The 17,976-nt window shown below is 45.3% G+C and overlaps 1 protein-coding gene across 2 annotated transcripts in view; it reads left to right on the top strand.

Moving 5' to 3' along the window:
- The first annotated feature begins 433 nt into the window (after positions 1-433).
- The window catches only part of IGSF11 (immunoglobulin superfamily member 11), a 104,060-nt gene continuing 86,517 nt past the window's right edge, over positions 434-17,976 (top strand). The window contains exon 1 of one of the 2 annotated variants that reach the window (XM_059467061.1): positions 434-506. In XM_059467061.1, coding sequence (XP_059323044.1) covers positions 434-506 — 73 coding nt within the window. Of the gene's footprint in view, positions 507-1,036; positions 1,085-17,976 lie in introns of those variants that run through there. The other variant, XM_059467062.1, reaches the window with a different exon arrangement.

Genomic DNA, 17,976 nt, shown 5'->3' with positions numbered 1-17,976 from the left:
CGGAGGAGCGGTGGGGGTGCAGTCTCCAGCTCTGCGCTGGACCGCACCTCCACGCCCTGGCCCGTGTAGCATCCCTACGGATGCGGCGGCATCGGGTTGGCGGGGAAGGGGAGGAGGGGGGAACCCCCAATTTGCGCGGAGAGAGGAGGAGGGTGGTGGGACGTGCCGCTGCGCGCCGGGACGGTGCCGCGCGGGGGGTGACAGCCGCAGCCCGGCGGGTTGCGGGGGCGGCTCGGGGCCGCCAGGCTGCGCTCTCGGTCCGGCCGCCGCGCCTGCCGCCCTCCCCGGGCGACCGGGGCTTGGGGCACGGCGGAGCCTCGCCGCGAGCGGGCGGTCCCGGGACGGCGGCGGCACCACCGGCGGCGGCACCTGCGGCGGCGGCGGGCAAAGGCAGGGCTCGGCGGCCCGCTCCGCGCCCCTCGCCCGGCCCGGCATGACGCGGCGGCGCCCCGGCGGCGGCGGGAGGTGGGTGCCGGCAGCCCTGGCCGCGCTCCTGGCCCTGAGAGGTGAGTGCTGCACGGGCGGAGCGGGGCGCGGCGCCCGGCACGGGGCATCGCCCTGCGGCCGCGGGGTCGCCGCCGCCGGTGCCACGGCGGTGCCCCGCTCGTGGGGAAGTTTTGATTGCGGTCCCGCCGGGGATGCTCGGGAATGCGGCGGCGGGCGAGCGCTTTTGCAGGCAGGCGTGGGGAAGGAGCGTTGCTCTGCTCGGCTCCTTCTGCTGCCTCCGCTGCACCATCCTTCCTTCTATTCTTATATATACATATTTTATTTAATTTATTTTTTACCGTGCCGTAAAACTTGCTTGAAACTGGGCTTCACGTTATGCTCAGTTGTCTGGGCCTAGCCCCTTGGTAAGCTCACCTGTGTGGAAAACTCTGGTCTATCCCTCAGGCCCTGAGGCAGCAGGGAACTTTCCGCAGAGATGGTGACAGGCTGCTCGGAGCCCCCTGTGTCCCCCCCATCCTCTCCTCTGCCTCCTCCTTCCAGGCACACGGCGCACCGCTTCAGCTCTGAGATACGTGCCTGCCCCCGGGGACGTGGAGACTCCAGTACCTCCCGCCCCCTATAGCCCTTCCAAAATAAGGTGTGTTCCCTGGTCTCTGTGCGGAGAGGAAACAAATTGCGTATGACAGATGCTATTCACATCGCTTAGTGCATTGCCGGGGAGCACCAGGAGGTGCTGCATTAAGGGCAGCAGAAGAAACTACCAAGTGCAAGATGTTCAGGCTCATCTGTTGATCAGGTGGCAATGCCTCCTTTCAAGTAATGCTAAACTTTAGAGCAGCCCGCTTGGTTATGGTTTACAGAGGTCCACATGGCAATTTTCTTAAGGTCTGACCTTTAATGCAGACACTCGCTAAGCAGTTTTGCAGAGCTCAGCTCAGCAGTGAGCAGCTCACAGCTTTGAGATAGCTGGGCCACCTTCACTGCTGGGAAACTGGGAAACTTGCTGCAAGAGGTCCCTGAGACAGAGGGAGGACAGTAAGAAATTATGGGATCTCCCATGAGAGGACCAGAGATGTCTCAGCAAGGTCTAGATGAAACCTCCTCACAGTCGGGATATGGGTGGAGTCTGCTGCTTGGGTGGCTGTGCTGAGCTCTCACTGCCCTGCAAGGCACAGCAGGCTTTCCCCTCTACCCCGGGCTTGGTTAGAAACAAGTCTTGTGATGGATAAATGAACTTTTCACAAATGCCTCAGCCTCAAATGCACCCTGCATTCCTGTCCTCAGAAATTGTTTGGGAGTCTGAGTCTCATGCATTAACTGGAAATTGCATCTGCTGACTTCAAAGAGATGAATTATGGAAAAAAAATAAAGTTTACTAGCATTAAGTTGAAGGAAATAATCTCAGCTTTCATACTTCACACTATTGATTTGCTTTTCTTCCTTTTTCCAATTTGGAAAGCAAGTTCAATTATTTTCAGGTTCTCAGTGCTACAGGTTTTTCTTGCCTGCAGTCATTGCAAAGGTGTAAATGTCTATGGAGTTACTGGACTTGCTCCAGTTAAAGGCATATAAGTGGTGAAGTCCTGTTGACATGATGTCACTGCAAAAACATACAACAGTAATCAGATATAAGGTTAAAATTGAAGTGATATTTAATCATCCTTTTAAGCATTGACTCAATATTTACTTCTTTTTTTTTGTTGAGGGCACACGGGGACAGTGACATTGGACAGAACTAGGTGTGAAAACACCCTTTCCCATGAAATATTTATCTCCAATAGTGTAATGGTTTTTCTTGCAATTTCCTTTAAGACTTCATAGTTACCTGAATGAAACACCTATATCTCAAGCTTGGCTTTTTTTTTTTTTTCATTTTGTCTTAGGAAAAGTCTTTAGAAGATGGTGGTAGATGAAAATAGCTGTGGTACACAGTTATTTTTGTGGAACACAACACTGCCATATTTTTTGGTGGTTCTTGAGTTTGAAAAGAAAACACTCTAAGGGATAAGGAACAGACATACACCCAGGAAAGCTGAAATTAAACTGGGAGAGTTTTTTCTAAACAACATTTGCAGAAGATTAGTAAGTGTGTTTCTACTCTGGCCTGCCAAGTATGATTAGGAAGAGTGATTTTTAAATTTTTTCCGCCATTTTTGAGATTTTAGGCTGGTTTAGAAGATAGAAGAAAATGGGGGGTCATATGCAAAGTGATTCCTAAATTAAAAATAAGATTTAAAAGAAGGATCTGAAACTGTAAGAGTGTATAATCAGGCAAAATACTTAATGCCAAGAAAATGAAAGTTGTTGGGGGGAAAAAAGACTTTGGAGGTCATTTCATCATTCTCACACTTTATACCTACAATAAAATAAAATTAGACTTCATAGTGATATTTAAGTCAATTATTATAGAGCCATTTTCTTATGTTGCTTTGCAATTTGTAGAATAACAATTATCCTTTGTAGCTGGTGCTAGTTGCCCATTTTCTGGGCCTATTATATCCATGTTAATGTCCTGGGCCAAGGGCAGCATCTATGTTTTCCCTCTAAAACATTATAACCGTAATAATTTGTTGTGGCAATAATATTTTCCAAGGAGGAATCTAGGGAAAGATAGGAGGGAATTCTCTTTAGAGCTTTGAAACAAAACCTGGGATTGCTAATCAATCCTCCTATGTCTCCAGAAATAGCATCCTGCAAATTGTCAAATGTGGTAGAAATCACACATCGGGTACAGTCAGAGTGCAGAGCTGATGTGTTTTTTAACTGCATGGTGTTTGGAACCTGTGACACAGAACTGCAACAGGTGAGATTTCAGTGTGTTACAGTCCACTGCAGATGGATCTTGCAAGAGCAGGGGGTGAGGGTGCCTGGCTGTGGTGGATTAATGCAACAGCAGCTCTACAGCTCCTCACATGACTTGTTGGAGTCGCCCTCCTGTCGGTCTGAGGTTCTCACAGCTGAAACTCTTTTGGCCTTGCAGCACCCTTGTCCTACCCACCCGTGCTTCCCAGCCCTGCACCAGGTCCTCAGCCCTAGAAAGGGAGTACTGTGTCAGTCCCTTGCCCTTTCATGCTTTTGCAGTGTTTTTATGGAACAGATTGCCATTTGTGTCAAGCTGTGTGGTTTTGTGACGTGTAGATAAATCATTTTGCTCGTGACCTGACCTTGGTCCCCAGTGGTAGGCACAGATGCATTAACTACTGCTTTTTGAAGTGGGCATCGTTCCCTTATTTTGGAAACCAATTCTTTATCTCTGTTTCTTCAGTATTGCCTAAACTGCAATTTTCTTTTTATAAGATTCTGTTCTCAAGGGATCTCAGAGTGCCTCAGGAGCAGCTATATTTAGTTGCTCAGTAGTAATATGGATATACAAAGTATGGTATAAACAACTCCTTAACTTAGGAAACTTAGGAATTATTTTTCCTGCCTTCTTGCGAGAGTAGTGTTTTTATTCTTGTACCAATAGTACAGATGGAGAAGGCAAAACTCAGAGAGACCTTGTGACCCACTGAAGGTCAGTGGATGCTGGTAGTAGTCTTGAGTGTCTTGGAACAAACTGTAACCACAGGAGGATGCTTAAATTTATGCAGCAGGTTAAGCAATAATGTAATGGTCGTCTTTAGGGATGTTCACTACTAAATTGTGGTGAGTCATCTATATTTAGCAGGATGCTACTATCATCGTGCTTTTTAAGTAAAGTGCTTTTAACACAGTTTATTTCAAGGAGAAGTGCATGCACTGAAAATCTGTTCTTTGTAGTTTCCTCCTTGTGGAGCATTAATGCTGCCTTCCCTTTTGTAAGTGTTCAGAGAAAAATTTAGCTCCTGGTTGTTTAACAGACAGCAATGTAGCAAAGACAGTTCTCTGGTTATTACTACCCTGTGTTTGCACAGTTATTTATAAACATTACCTAATTGAGAGTCTCCAAACTTACTTTGTGAGGGAAGTCAGTTTGATTTACAGCATGGAAAACTGATGTGTACAGAGATTAAATTATTTTCTTGCTGTCAGGTAGGACGTTTGCCCAGCCTCTCCTTTAGAGAAGTCACAATTACAGGGCTCCTGGTCATATGCCTCCCTACTTTATTCTTGCAACTGTTTCATGCCTTGTGCACCAGGGATAAAGCACAACATTTTTTACTGTGCAGAGTGAACTTTTAAGGTTTTTTTTTTTTTTTTTTCTTAGAAGTTTTCATCTCTTTGGTTTTGGAGGTCACTTGTGTCCTGGCTCCTGCCTTTTTTTTCACTGCATGAACTGGGCTGCTCTATTTAATCAGAATTGAGGAATTTGGCTTCATTCTAAATGGAAGTGGAAGTCAAATGCTTTGATGATTTTAAAAGGAAATTTTTGAGATAAATTCCATCTTAGGACACTGATATTTTGTCTCTTTGTGGAGTGGTATTGTTATAATACAAGGAAGTACTCTAAGCAAAAAGATATTTTGATGTGAAAAGTCAAAATTTTTCATACCAAAGATGCTTAAACGGAATGTTTCTACATTTTTGATTTTTTTTTCCTCCCTGTTTTTCTTTTGAAATGCAGTTATGATTTTACAAAAAATCCCATGTTTGATAAGTTTTGGTTTAGTGGAAGTAACTTCAGTAAAGCTTTAGTGGTTGCTGCTTTTTTATTTTTGCAGGGCACTTAAAAGAGATAAAAACCAACTTGCAGCAATTGGTCGTACCTGTGCACAGTCTTTGCCCATTATTTTTGCCATCTTGACACATGTATGCAAACACCATGTACACGTGCACTGCTCTTGTCCTTTCCTTATTCATTGTGCTGTAGAGCACTGTACTGAAAAAGTCAAGTTTCTATTTAAGAAATACAGCAAATATTTGTTAATATTTGTTTCTCCTTCTGGAACAGTCACTGGAGAAATCAGAACAGGACTAGCAGGTTGAGCTCAGTCCCTTATTATTTGTGCATGTGCAGAGCCACAGCTCTCCTCCTGGCAGCATAGCAGTACTTGTACATTTGCATCTCTGCATGAAGCTAATTTCAAGTGTAATTTTGGTATTATGTTCATCAGATTGCTTATTTAGGGACAAAAACTTGTGCAGTTATTTTCTCATACTCTCATGAGCCAATGTAGCTATGAGAACATGAGCTTTTGCTTCACAAGCATCAGCAGGAGAAAGCCAGCATCTGAACTCCACTTACTCAAGTTACCTCTGAGCTTTGATTTTACCAGGAATGTTGAAGCCAGGAGTGTTGTTTGTGGGGAGGCAATGACACCCTGTTTACAATCTGTGGTGCATTTCTGCAGCAGCCTGTCTAGGCAGTCCTGGGCCAGGTCAGCCCATTGGTCCCTGCTGCCATGGCCAAATCTGGATGCTCCAATGGGAGATGCCAAAACCTCCTCAGTGATAAACTGGTGTCAGACATTTAGCAAAGGGGAGTCTGGTGTCGTGTCTGTGCTACAAGTTGCCCTCGGAATAGGCTGGTGTATGCATTGCTCTGGACTTCAATGCCTACAAAACCCAATTTTCTCTTAATTTTAGGGTATGAGCACACTCCACTTCCTTGCCATAAAATGAATTAAGTCATGTACTCCTTCTACCAATGCAGAGTGAATAAAACATCCATCTCCTCCCCTTCCTCAGGCAAGTCCCCACCTTGCAAAGCAGCAGATGTAAAACTTCTCCCTTGCCAGGGGCCCGGTTGAGCTGGGCTGAGCGAGCCCCCTGGGCCATGTCCTGAGCTGGTGTCCAGCAGGGTGGGTGTGCAGTGGCCCAGGACACACCAAGCCCTCGGCCTCCCGAGCTGAGGGGCTGCGGGTGGGCTGCAGGCTCAGCTTTCCCTCTGCCCAGACCATTAACATCTCTGCCAAGAGCAAGTGGGCTGGCACACCCCTTTCTGCAGGCCCACTGGGGGGGATTACTTCCTAATCCCCACTAATTAGTTGGCTAGTGCCTGGAAGCATGAGGGTATAGTGATGTTATGCTTTTTTCATTCTATTTTTGGGTTTTTTTTGTTCTACCTGATGTATCTGTGGATGTTCCCAGTATCCTTATAAATGCATGGGCCTCTGTGATTTCTGCTGAGCTCTTGACTTGACTATGACATGGGCTAATCATTCTTGGTAGTTAATTATTGTCTGTGCTTAGGAGGAGTAAAAAAAATAAAACCAGAAAAGGAAAATGACAATATTTTCCCTATGTCTGGTCATGTTTTCTGCTCTTCAGTTATGCTAAACAACCTTTCTTTTTTTCTCTTGAAAAAACAAGCAAACACAAAAAGCCCACAAGCAAACAAAACTCCCAGAGATTTATCTGTTTCACTTCTTCATTCTCATTTGATAATTTCTTTCTATTTAACTCATCTCCAAGTTAAATTGTCCCAATTTTAACAGTGTTTGTCCATTAAGTGTTTTTGATTGATGAATGATGAAACCTTTCTGTGCCTTCTGCATTTTCAAATGTGCCATGCAGAAGTAACCCCAGCAATTCCAGCTGAGGGTGCACTTTCAGTGTTCCTGGTGGCATTAGAATACTTCCAGCGTCCTTCTTTTCAGCCTCTGCCTTTAGACACCCTGACAGCTTGCTAGCTTCTTTGACCACTGTTGTATGTTGAACAGATGTTTTCATTGAGCTGTTCACAGTGATATCAAGATATTTTTCTCAAGCGATTACATTTGAATTAGAGCCCCATGGTATATGAGTAGTTCAGATTATTCTCTCAAGTTCTTATTACTGTCTGTTTGGTAATGTTGAATTTCATCCTGCATTATGCTGCCCACTTGCTTAGCTTTGTCAGATCCCTTGGAAGTCTCTCTCAATCTTCTTTTGTCTCAGCCAGCCCAAATCACTTTGCCAGCTTCCTGTCTCTCTTCCAGATATTAAGGAATAGATTAAACCACCCCAGAACTGGTTAGAAACCTGGGGGTAATCCCTTGTAATCAGGGCCAGAGCAAGGGCGGGGGAGAGGGGCTCCCATGCCTCTGAGCCTGGGCACTGAGGAGTGGGGCAGCAGCTCCAGACTCAGCCTGACCTCAGCTGGCCTGAACCCCACTGGGGCAAGGCCAGGGGAGGAGTTCCCACACCAGGCAAGCAGGGGACAGGTCTGGCAGTGGACTGGCGTCCTGCCCAGAACAGTTTAGCAGGTGCACTTTGAAGTGACAGAAAATTAATTACTTAGTACTGTCCTTTTCCTTCCAAAATTAGAGTGGATTGCAGGGCCACAAGTTCCCCTGAGCTTGGTTTGTCCCTTATTGTGTACTTTTATGGGCTTAGGGCACTGGGCTGATTTAACCAAACACTGCTGACACTTCCAGTTAGCCTGTAGCTCCCTTATGAAGAGCACACCAACTTCAAGAACCACCTGACCTAGCAAGAGTTTGCTGGTCTTTGCTAGTTACAGCCACTTGAGAAAATTTTCTTCAACTGTTCTGCACTTCTGGACTTGTCTCTTAAATGTACTGAAGTGATTGGGTTTTGGCTTTTGCACTTGGCCTTCAGTTTTGTTTTCAGTCCTATCTACCATTTTATGAGGTAACTGTTTAGACTGAATCACTTCTTGTTTCTGTTGTTTGGCCATACAGTGTGTTCTCTTGCTTCTCAGCAGTTTTTTGTTTAGAGCACTGAGTACCTTCTCAGTGATGATGCTGAGATTGCTTCCGCACACCACTGTACAATGTAACAATTTCAGTTCCGCTGCTTTTGGAGTTAGGCTGTTTTGAGCCTTTCTGCTTCTAATTGTTTTTTCTAACATGTAAGAGGCACAATGCAAAATTCAGCTACTGTGTTTCTCACAGGGATGTTAAATTTTATTGTGTAGCAGTCACTGTTACTTTGTATCTTTAGATCATTGCAGGGTTTTAGCTTCTAAGTGTGCTGGGACAGGTTGTTCCAAGTCCTACCTACGCTCTTTTAGACGCTGCAGAATTGTAGCCTGCTGTGACTCTTAGCTAATTCCTGCACATGTTGCTGCAGTCACTATTTTTTTCTGTTTTCTTTGACTTTGTTCCTTTGCTCTCACTCCACACAGTGCAGTTGATGTTCTTTACCTGATCAGGAGGCTGTTGGGAAATACAGGTTGCTTTAGTGAGAGTTTTTTTTAGTTAACTTTTCTCCCTTTTCAGCCTTAGCTATCTAGATGAGATTTGTATATCACCCATTCTGCAGTTTGATGTCTCTGCTTCTTTACCCACACTGGATTTCCAGGCAGGGCATGAGTCTGTGACGAATTCTACAGCTGTGGGCACACAGATTGCAAGGCATGTTGGACACTGTGTTGCTTGGTATGGCTGCAAAAAGAGGTAGTTGCATCATGTTGCAGGGACTGGTTCACTGCATTGAACCCAAAGTGCTTCTTGGAGATTTTGCTCCAGCTCCACACCACCTGCTCTGACCTGTGCTCCCATGTGGTCTATCAGCATTAGCTGCACTCCGGAATGTTTGGTTTGGAGGTCATATCTCAGCAAATGCAGCCCTGCTTCTTGGTAAAAGGGTCCCTAGGATTTCCTGCATGGAGTGCATCACTCACTCTGCTGCCTCTCACTGCCTGTGGCAGTGAAGGGCGCCTGGTGCTCCCCATGACCAGAGAAGGAGACAGGGATGGGGGGAAGACGGGTTGCTTTAATGGAGCAGAAGATGATGGAGGGCTTCTGCAGGGCATTGCTGAGCGTGTGTGATTTCTGGGCTGCTTCCATAACTGTGTGGTTCATCTTCACTGTTTGATGGGGTTTATTGCCTGAACATCTCCATGGCTTGTGGAGCTGCTCATGTGCAGACCTGCTTGGCTTTCTGACTATGTGAGCTAGTGACTCGGAGAGGTTGGAAGGACCTTGGCTACTTGGCAGAGGGACAGAATGGCCTCAGTCTGTCTGCAGAAGTGTCATGTCCTTGGCTTGTCAAGGGCAGCCCTTCCTTTTGCCCCTGAAACAGCTGCTGCGCCCTGGGCCCTTATTACGGGACTCATCCGCAATCAGCGCCTCCCTCTCTGTGCTGGAAATGCCTCAGACAGGGAGAGCAGGCTTGTGCATCTCAGCTGCAGGAGCTGCAGCAAGGCTGTGCTTTGCTTGTTCTTTGGGGAATGCTCCTGCTAGCTCTCCTGTAGCTTTTCTGCATAGTTTCATCTGTTCTTGCTGCTCTCGTCCTTATTCCCAGTGGCTGTTTTGCCTTTTTTTTTTGCCTTTTTTTTTTTTTTTTTTTTTGCAAGACTTCATTTCAGCTGCCACATTGACAGCAGTTGTCTGTTTATGCACAGAATAGGTACAGCACAGGCAGGCTTCCCCCACCCCCTGGTCCCCATCCTCCAGCCCTCCTGCATTACGTGCCCCGTCCCCCACAGGTTCACCCTCGCTGGGAGCTCCAGCCCCGAGCCAGAGGGCTCACAGCGAGGGCACCGCTGCAGGTGAAGGGGGGGAGCTGAGGCATCCCACCGCCACCGGCTTGTGTTGCATCCTAATTGCAAATAGCCCTTCCGGCGTCAGCAGTTTGTGGGAATAATTGACAGGAGGTGCCGGCGAGGTGCTGAGTCAGAGAGAGGTGTGCTTGCCAAGGCACTGCAGCAGAAGGAGTCCGTTCGCCTCGTGTGGAGGGAAGCCAATGGACGGTGGGTTTCCTAGCTGCCTTTTGGGCCTCTTTCTTTCCTTGCTCTGAGGCTGCAATTCAGCAGCAGTGACGCTATGCATGTAAGGGAAAAACGAGGGGATCGGGGGAGCTCTTTATTTTTTGCTTTTTCCTTTTTTTTTTTTTTTTTGGCTGAGAGCACTGGGATTAGGGGATGTGGGCTCCATTCCCACCTGCTGCCACTGGGTTTCTGTTCTGTCATTTCTGTGCTCTGAGCAAGCAGAGGGGTAGAGAACACATGTTGGGGGATAGTGTCGAGAGAGTGGCCCTAGTGACAGATTGATGTCTCCTGGGAGAGGAAAAGCAGCATGTGACATCCTCAGCTGGGCAAGGGGGATAGCTATGCAAGCCGAAAAAGCTGCGAAATAAAATTACTGAAAAGGTGTTCTGTCCTGTCCTTCCTGAGGGCTGTTTCTGCTGCAGTGTCCTACCATTTATTTGGGGATTTGAAATTACTCGTTTGACATGCAGGAAGATGAGTGCTTGTCCTGTACACATCTAGCACCTGATGGACCTCCAGGTCAGGCTCGTGAGAGCTTTGTCATTTATTCCTGACCTTTTTGAATATGGCTAACATCCATGTTTATACCACAGCTGAATCTGTCTCAGAGGTCTGTACTCTTTCCTTTTTCTTGCTTCAGGGTGACTTCAGTCGTCTTTGTCTTTCTTCCTCTCTGTAGCACAGGGTACCTTTTTCCTACCTTGGACAAAAGTCAGTATTTATTTCACAGTGATCTAAATATATGTGTCTGCTGTGTGCTGCTTTTGTAGGGAGAGCATACTATTTTTGCTTTTAGTAACCACTTTGTGGAAAGAGATGAGGAGCATGAAGACAGAGGCCCATGTATTTTTCACAACCCTTCCTCTCTATGCTGTGCTCTGCCCACCCACTTTTTTAATGCTAATCCCTGTATAATCTTTCTCTTCAGTGACTCAGGTAACAGCCCTGTTATCTAGATCACCATGCAGCTGATGGGGAAAACTGAGGCCCTGAGATGAGAAGTGCTTTTGCCATGGTCATGCAGGACTCCCATGGCCAACGTGGGGTTGGAGCCTGCATCTCCTGACTGCCAGCCCATGCCTTCTCCACTGGGCAATGCTGCCTGGCCGCTGATTTAATCAGTGGCCTGCTGGATACTTTTCATCCTGAGTTTTTGTGGCAGTGGCTCATGGGTGGTTGTCGATTCTGAGTCTCTAGAGAAAATCTGCAGCAACTAAATCAAATGCAGTTCTTCCCTCATCCTTGAATTGACCATCTTCATGATGAATATTTTGCTTGGGGCCCCCAGAGGGGTGGCCCTGGGGTCGCAGGTGAGGGGACTGTGTGTGCAAGGTATCTGTCCTACTCACCTCCAGCTTGCTGCCTATTCACATGCTGGGTGCAGTGTGACACTGGTGGCAATCTTAAATAATCTGTGCCTTCAGGACACTTTGGAGGCAATCTTTCCTGACTGGGTTCTGCTGCAGGATCAGCCAGGGCTAATCAGGATCAGATTAGGGCTGGTTTGGGAGGCGCAGGATGGTCTGAGCCGTGACTGTCCTGCCTTCAAGTTCTGTTTCTGTGTGAGTTTTGCCCTGCATGGTGGAGATGTGTTAGCCAGGGCACTCCTACAGAGAAGAGTGAGTCTGGTCCTCAGGCATTGTGAAGTATTTTCTTCACTGCTTAAGGGAAGCTTGGTTTCCATTGGGTCTAATGCAGCCCTTCTTCCTTACCCACTCTCTACCCATGGTGTGGCTTCACCCTGAAAATAGAAAAAAATAGAGCATTGTCTGTTGCAATTGGGATTTTATAAGATACCTATGGGAATTAAGCACACAATTCCCTCAGGTTCTTTTTAGACAGCCTAGCTGATGTGAATTTATGTTGGCAATAAGCAAGAGTGGAAGCAGTCCTGTCAGCAGAGCCACAGCTATTTTCCTTGTGTTTGATGTAGAAACTGCTGTGGTAAAGCTTATTTAGCTTTGAGGTTTGTGTCTCAGGACCTGGCACTGGAGCCTTCAAGAGGTCTCTGGTGCGAGAGGACCCCATGCTCTTGCCTCCTCTGGGGGTCTTTTCAAGCACTCAGAAGGTCTGTGGAAATACCAGTGTGTAATAACACCGTGTGTAGGGCCACAGTGCTGGGCTGGACAAATGCACCTGACATCCACTGGGCCAAGGACTGAGCCTGCTATGAGCCAGTCAGAATGATGAAACTCTGCCAAACCAACTCTTCCTTCCTTTCCAAGGTGTAAAACCGTGCATGGATGGTAAGGAGTAGCATTTAATTGCAACTCACTGCAATTGAGATAATTGAGAGATTCTTCTGACAACTGCAAGAATCCTTTTTTATTCTCTTTCTCCACAACCAAAGAATGACAACTTGTATCAGTTTTCCACAAATGGAGAAATTCAATGACAATCATTGTACTTTTAATTAAAAATAAACAGTTATGATATAAGATAATAAAACAACTGCTGGAGATCAAACAAGCTGTGGAATATAGCTGTCACTTAGAACAAATCAGGACACAAACAAGAAGAAAAACCTTCCTTCATCCCTGGTAACAAGTGAGAATCCTTTCTGGGATTTTGTTTCTGTGGCTAAAATAATTTTCATAGTGTAATTTAGGTTTCTTTTTGGAATTTGCTCCTCTGGCCATATAGCCAGGGCACAGCTGGCAGCTCTTCTTGCAGCTGCCGGAGGGGAAAAGTGATTCAGGTGGGGATGCTGCTGACCCTGTGATCCAGTGCTGGGCAGAGGGTGCCAGAAGGTCACTGTTGTCTCCTGCCAGTGATCTGCTTCCAGCTTCTCCTCACCCCTTTCACCTTTATGAAAATGTTCACTGTGTGAACATAAGTTGATAGACACAAAGGAGTGTCCACCTCTAATTGTGAATTTATGTGAAATGGGCCCAAATTTTGGAAATCTCACTAAATTAGTGAACTATGTAAGGCTTCCATTCATTTTGGCTTTGCTCAGAGTACAGCTTGGATTATTCTCTCAGATTTGAAGAGTGTTTCAGCCTTGGAGCTCAAAATCAACTTAGAAGCTAAAATCAGACTAGGTCTCCTTAGCTTAGCTTTAAAAACAGAAACGTATTACACTCAAAGTCCATTAAAGCCAAAAGGATGTCTTAATGCATGTGTATATATATATAATATATAATAATGCACATATAACTGTACAGTCAAAATATAGCAGCACTGGGAAATGCATAAGTTAATGATGCCTTATTATGTATCCTGTATCATTTATGGCACGAATCCTGTATCTTTTATGGCATGAATTTTATAGTCTAAGTGGTAGTAAGATTAGAGGTAGGTGAATAATTTATAGCAAATAATTTATTTAATGAATTCCTCTTCCATTTCTATTTGAAAATTGTTTGTGAACATCCTGCGGTTTCTTTGCATTTTACTTATTTGAAATTACTTACTGAATAGCTTCTACAAATAATATTTGACATGCCACATGTTCATAAGAAGGTTTGTTGTGGTTTTTTTTAACTGTTTCCTAAGAAGGAGAGCAGCATTTCAGCTCCAGGTTTGGTTGCTCAGCAATGATACAAAGTGAAAGTTCATGCCATAGTATTTCACTATCCTGACAGCTTAAAGTAATTGCTGGAATTAAGCAGTTTCTGAAATGTATAAAGAATTAGCTATTAATTTTTAATAATTTTTCAGACTGTTTGTGGGGATAGGCAAGTTCAAAACTCACTTTTGCCAGTGAGTGCTAAAATTGCTCAAAATGTGTTACTTCCTTGTACATTTACGTCACTAAATTAGAATAGCTGCAGAAATGAACAGAATGCTCTAAGGTCCACAGTCAGCAGTGTGCTGTGCATATGCCTGACTTTAGGCATATTCCTGAGTAGATGCATAAGTGGTAGAGTGGCAAATTATGAACTTCAGCATATGTTTAAGTGGTTTTCTGAATTAGGGACCAAAATAGAGAACAAAGCAAATTTATCTTTCATGAAAGTGAACATACAAGAGAATTCTGTTTCCTTATCTGCAACTACAGGGTACTGCATCTTTCAGATGGGGAACGTGGGGGAGTGATGATATAAATGTTGAATTAAGTTGCAGTATTCCTGATTTCATCCAATACAAGGCAGTTTATTTGAAGTTTCTCATACATATCACTGTGCTTTTCCCCCCCCTTAAATATTGCATGAAATAGCATAAAGAATTGAAAAACAAACAAACAAAACCTCAGCCATTAGTTTCATTTTTTTTATTTATATCTTCATCTTTTAAGATTTCTCAGATTTCAGAATATTTTCCATGTACTTTTATTGGCTTATCATCCCTCTAAGAAAAAATTAATTTGGAAATATTAAATAATGCTTGACAAAAGTAATGCAAATGGTCCATCACAGAAAGAAGAATTTTCTCTGGGTCTGCAAGGCCTAGGTGTGAGTTACTTTAACATCTTAAAGAACAGCTACAACAATGTCAGCTGCTGAAGGTCAACATTTTTGTGTGCAACTTTTGTGTACATTGTGGAAAGCAGCTTCTGAAGCTGTGTGAGACACCCTTCAGCTCTGTAACACAGGTGATGCTTTGTTGGCCTACCTGAAGGCACATTTAAACAGTTGTTTTTTTGGGTCTGTGAACCAGTGAGATCTCATATTCTTCCTGTTTGTGTCTTTGGGCTGACCTATGTGGGGTTGCTTATGTGTAGTAGAGGGTGGGACATGGCAGTGAGTACCTCACCTAACATCATGAACCCTTTTCTTCTGTCAGAGGAGGGCTGGGTGCAGGGGCTTTGTGTCCCAAGGGAACAAATGCTTCTGGGCCACAGGGCCCAACTTACTGAGTTGAAGTTGCTATCAGAAGAGCACAGACAATTCAGGAGAGGGTGGTCTGGGAAGCTGGGAAGAGAAAGAGCCATCTCTGGGTGATTGATGATGTGTGGGATGCAACTGCAGAAACAGGCGGTCAGTTTTGCGGGAGGAAGAGATGTTGTCCCTGCTGACTTGTGAGAGCTAAAATGACCTCCTTGGAGCAGAGAGTCAAAGGAGTAAAGTGTTGTTCCTCATGCCAGTGATCAGAAGTGCACCCAAGCCATGCTGTGCACCCAACACCCAGACCAGACAGACCATGAAGACCAGCCTGCCAAATGTGTTCATCGATGTCCATCGGTGCTTATATGCAAGGAACTTGCACTCATGAGAGGAGGGCTGCTTCCAAAGAGAGGATTTCTGGACCTCTTTACACACTGCTTGCCCTTTAGGTGATGGTCTAGATCCCAGTCTTGTACACATGGAAATCAGTGGGAGAGTTTCAGCTTCATGTGGTTGGGAAGGTGAGGGAATGTTTGTCAGGCAACAGAAAGGAGGACTTGATCTGGGCTAGGACTGTGTGCTGCAGGGAGGGCTGGGGAGTGCCCGGACTGTGCATTCCCTGGTATATATTCCTATTTATTGATCCATGCTCCTCACCCACCTGTCCTCCTCCATGCACTGCACTGTGATTTCAGCCCCAGGGCTGGAGAAGATTCTGTAGGAAAAGCTGGCAGTGAAATTCTGAATATTGCACCAACAGTCTCCTCTTTCTAAGGCTTTCAGAACACTAATCACATGAAATACATCCAAACTTATTGCTCATCCTTGACACCTTTTATGACCTCAGTGATGAATGTTAAAACATTGAAACATTTAAATTAAAAAGCAGTCACCTGTACCAAACAAGATAAACAGCAAATGGTCCCAACAGTCTGCCACGTGCCGTAACACACCGTAGGAATGCCTTTAGCAGCAAAAGTAGCACTGCATTAGGTTTGCAAGGGCTGTGGCACTCGTGTCTATGACAGGAACAGCATCAAGAGACTTCTTGAAGTAATTGCATCCTCAGTATTTTGGGACCAGAGCCTGGCCAGCTCAGGAAGGTGGGAGATCAAAGGCCACTTCTGAATTTAGCTCACTTTCATAGAGCCTTGGGACAAAAATGGCAGAAGAGGTTGGTTTGAGAAGAAGTGTGGCTATGTCTCCATCCAGTGGCTAGTGCCAATGATGACGAGTTGGCATCCCACAGAAATTCAGTTTTATGTGGGGCAATCTCCCAAAAGAAGCATGTGGCAGATGCAAGGCTGCCTTCTCAAAGCTGACTTTTACAGAGGTCTAAGATGTGTCTTATCTTGTCTTGCGCCTTTCTGTGTTGTTCTGTCTTCGGTGTTACAAACATAGACTTATTAACAGTACCAATAAAAATATAATATAACAACAACAACAACAATAATTATTATTATTTACTATTTTACACTCCTGTGGGAAAGACCCTGATTATGCCAAGTGGTTCTGCTGTGACTCCAATGGGATGGCGCACAGTTGCAGACCTAAATGGCTGTGGCCATATATCACGCTCTCTGTGTCTCTCTCACAGTCAGCCAGGACAAGTCAAAACAGGCAAAAGGAAAGAAAATAGACAAATTTCCGCATTCATAGCAGCTGGAGTGAACGCCAAACAGATGGGCTCTTCCACCCCGATTATCCTAACCTCCTAAATATAGAAATACAGGCTTTTTTTTTCCCTTCTTTTCTATTTTTTTATAAATTTAAATTACCCGAGGGGGTGGTGTTAGCTCACGCTAGGGCAGTGCTAACGAGTGCAAATAGAAGTCATCTGCTGACAGAGTCAGATCGTGGCTTCTGCTCATGACTATCCCCCCACCCTGCCCACACACATTTTTTTCCACTGGAAGTGTGGGGAATGAAGGGGCTGAAGCCGTCCTGTCTGTGGGGTGGGGGAATGTGAATGTGTGTGTGAAGAGGCCTTTACTTCAAATTCTGTCAGTACTTATGCAAATACACAGAGTAAATAAGCAACAAAGAATATGGTTAAGAACTACACGTCCTTGCCTCCTCCTGCAGATGGTTTGGTGAGTAGATGGGGTAGCAGTGCTTCGAGTCACTGGAGGAGTTCACAGCTATTTTGGTTATCATTGCACAAGCACACTGATAGATATGGGGTAGAAAGGTGCAGGGTCTGCTTTTTTATCTTGTACCAACTTGTGTTTTTTTGCAGCATGCAGAGAGATTGGAGGGATGTCTTCTGGCAGCAGGCTGGTTGTGCCTGAACAACCTCATCCTTTTTGTTCTGCAGTAGTTGACATCAGCAAAGCAGCAGCAGGGCAGTGCCTTGTGTGATTTTTTTTTTTTTTTTGACTTCTTTTGCCCGTACTGAGGACTTGGATAGGAAAATTCTGATTTTTTTTTTCCAGTGGAGAAACACACCACCTCAACAATGCTGTGTTTTCCATTAATCTTTTAGATTACTTTTGCTCTTTCTTGCTCCAGGGGTTGCATTTTGTACCTATTATCAGGCTTTTGCTCCCTGACCAGTCTTGGAGAGCAGGTGGCAGGAGGAGGTGCTGCCTGCACAGCATAGTAGAGGAGTGTGAGTCTGTGTCTGATCCCTGCCCTGTTCTACACTTGCAGGGTGGAGAGTGCACACACCTGGGTCTTGCTTTCCCCACCTCTAGGAAGGGAATGAATGACAAGGCCTTGTTTCTGGATGTTTCAGGATGCTGTCAGGGAAAAACATTGTGTTGGTGCTGTATTACTGCTATCACTGCAACCATGAACCAAGATATATAATGAGGATAAAGGTTAGGAGCAAAACTGCCCTGACTTGGGGCCCAGCCAAGCAGAACTGCAATGTTTTTCCCCTTGTCATTATGTACAAGGGTGTGTTGTGCTCTGTGGATGTATCTGTGCTACTATCAGTGCAGATATACAAATAGACCGTGTGTAAGACTTCAGAGACTCTGTGAAGAGATTCTTTATCTTATGGGCTGCTCTCCATGTAAGGCTAGCACATAGTTTATTAAAGCTCCCAGGGCTCATTTTGCTTGTGTGCTCATGCTCTCCTGCAGAAACTCAAATAGCTGCAACCTTAACACCAGGTGCCAGAGTGCCATATGTACCGCTGGGTTCTGTAGGATTTGCATCATCCTCGGAGGCTTCCCG

The sequence above is a fragment of the Ammospiza nelsoni genome, chromosome 2 (genome assembly GCF_027579445.1).
Source record: "Ammospiza nelsoni isolate bAmmNel1 chromosome 2, bAmmNel1.pri, whole genome shotgun sequence".
Taxonomy (NCBI): domain Eukaryota; kingdom Metazoa; phylum Chordata; class Aves; order Passeriformes; family Passerellidae; genus Ammospiza; species Ammospiza nelsoni.
Note: the sequence above shows the minus strand (reverse complement) of the source record. Positions and strands in the feature narration are given on the sequence as shown.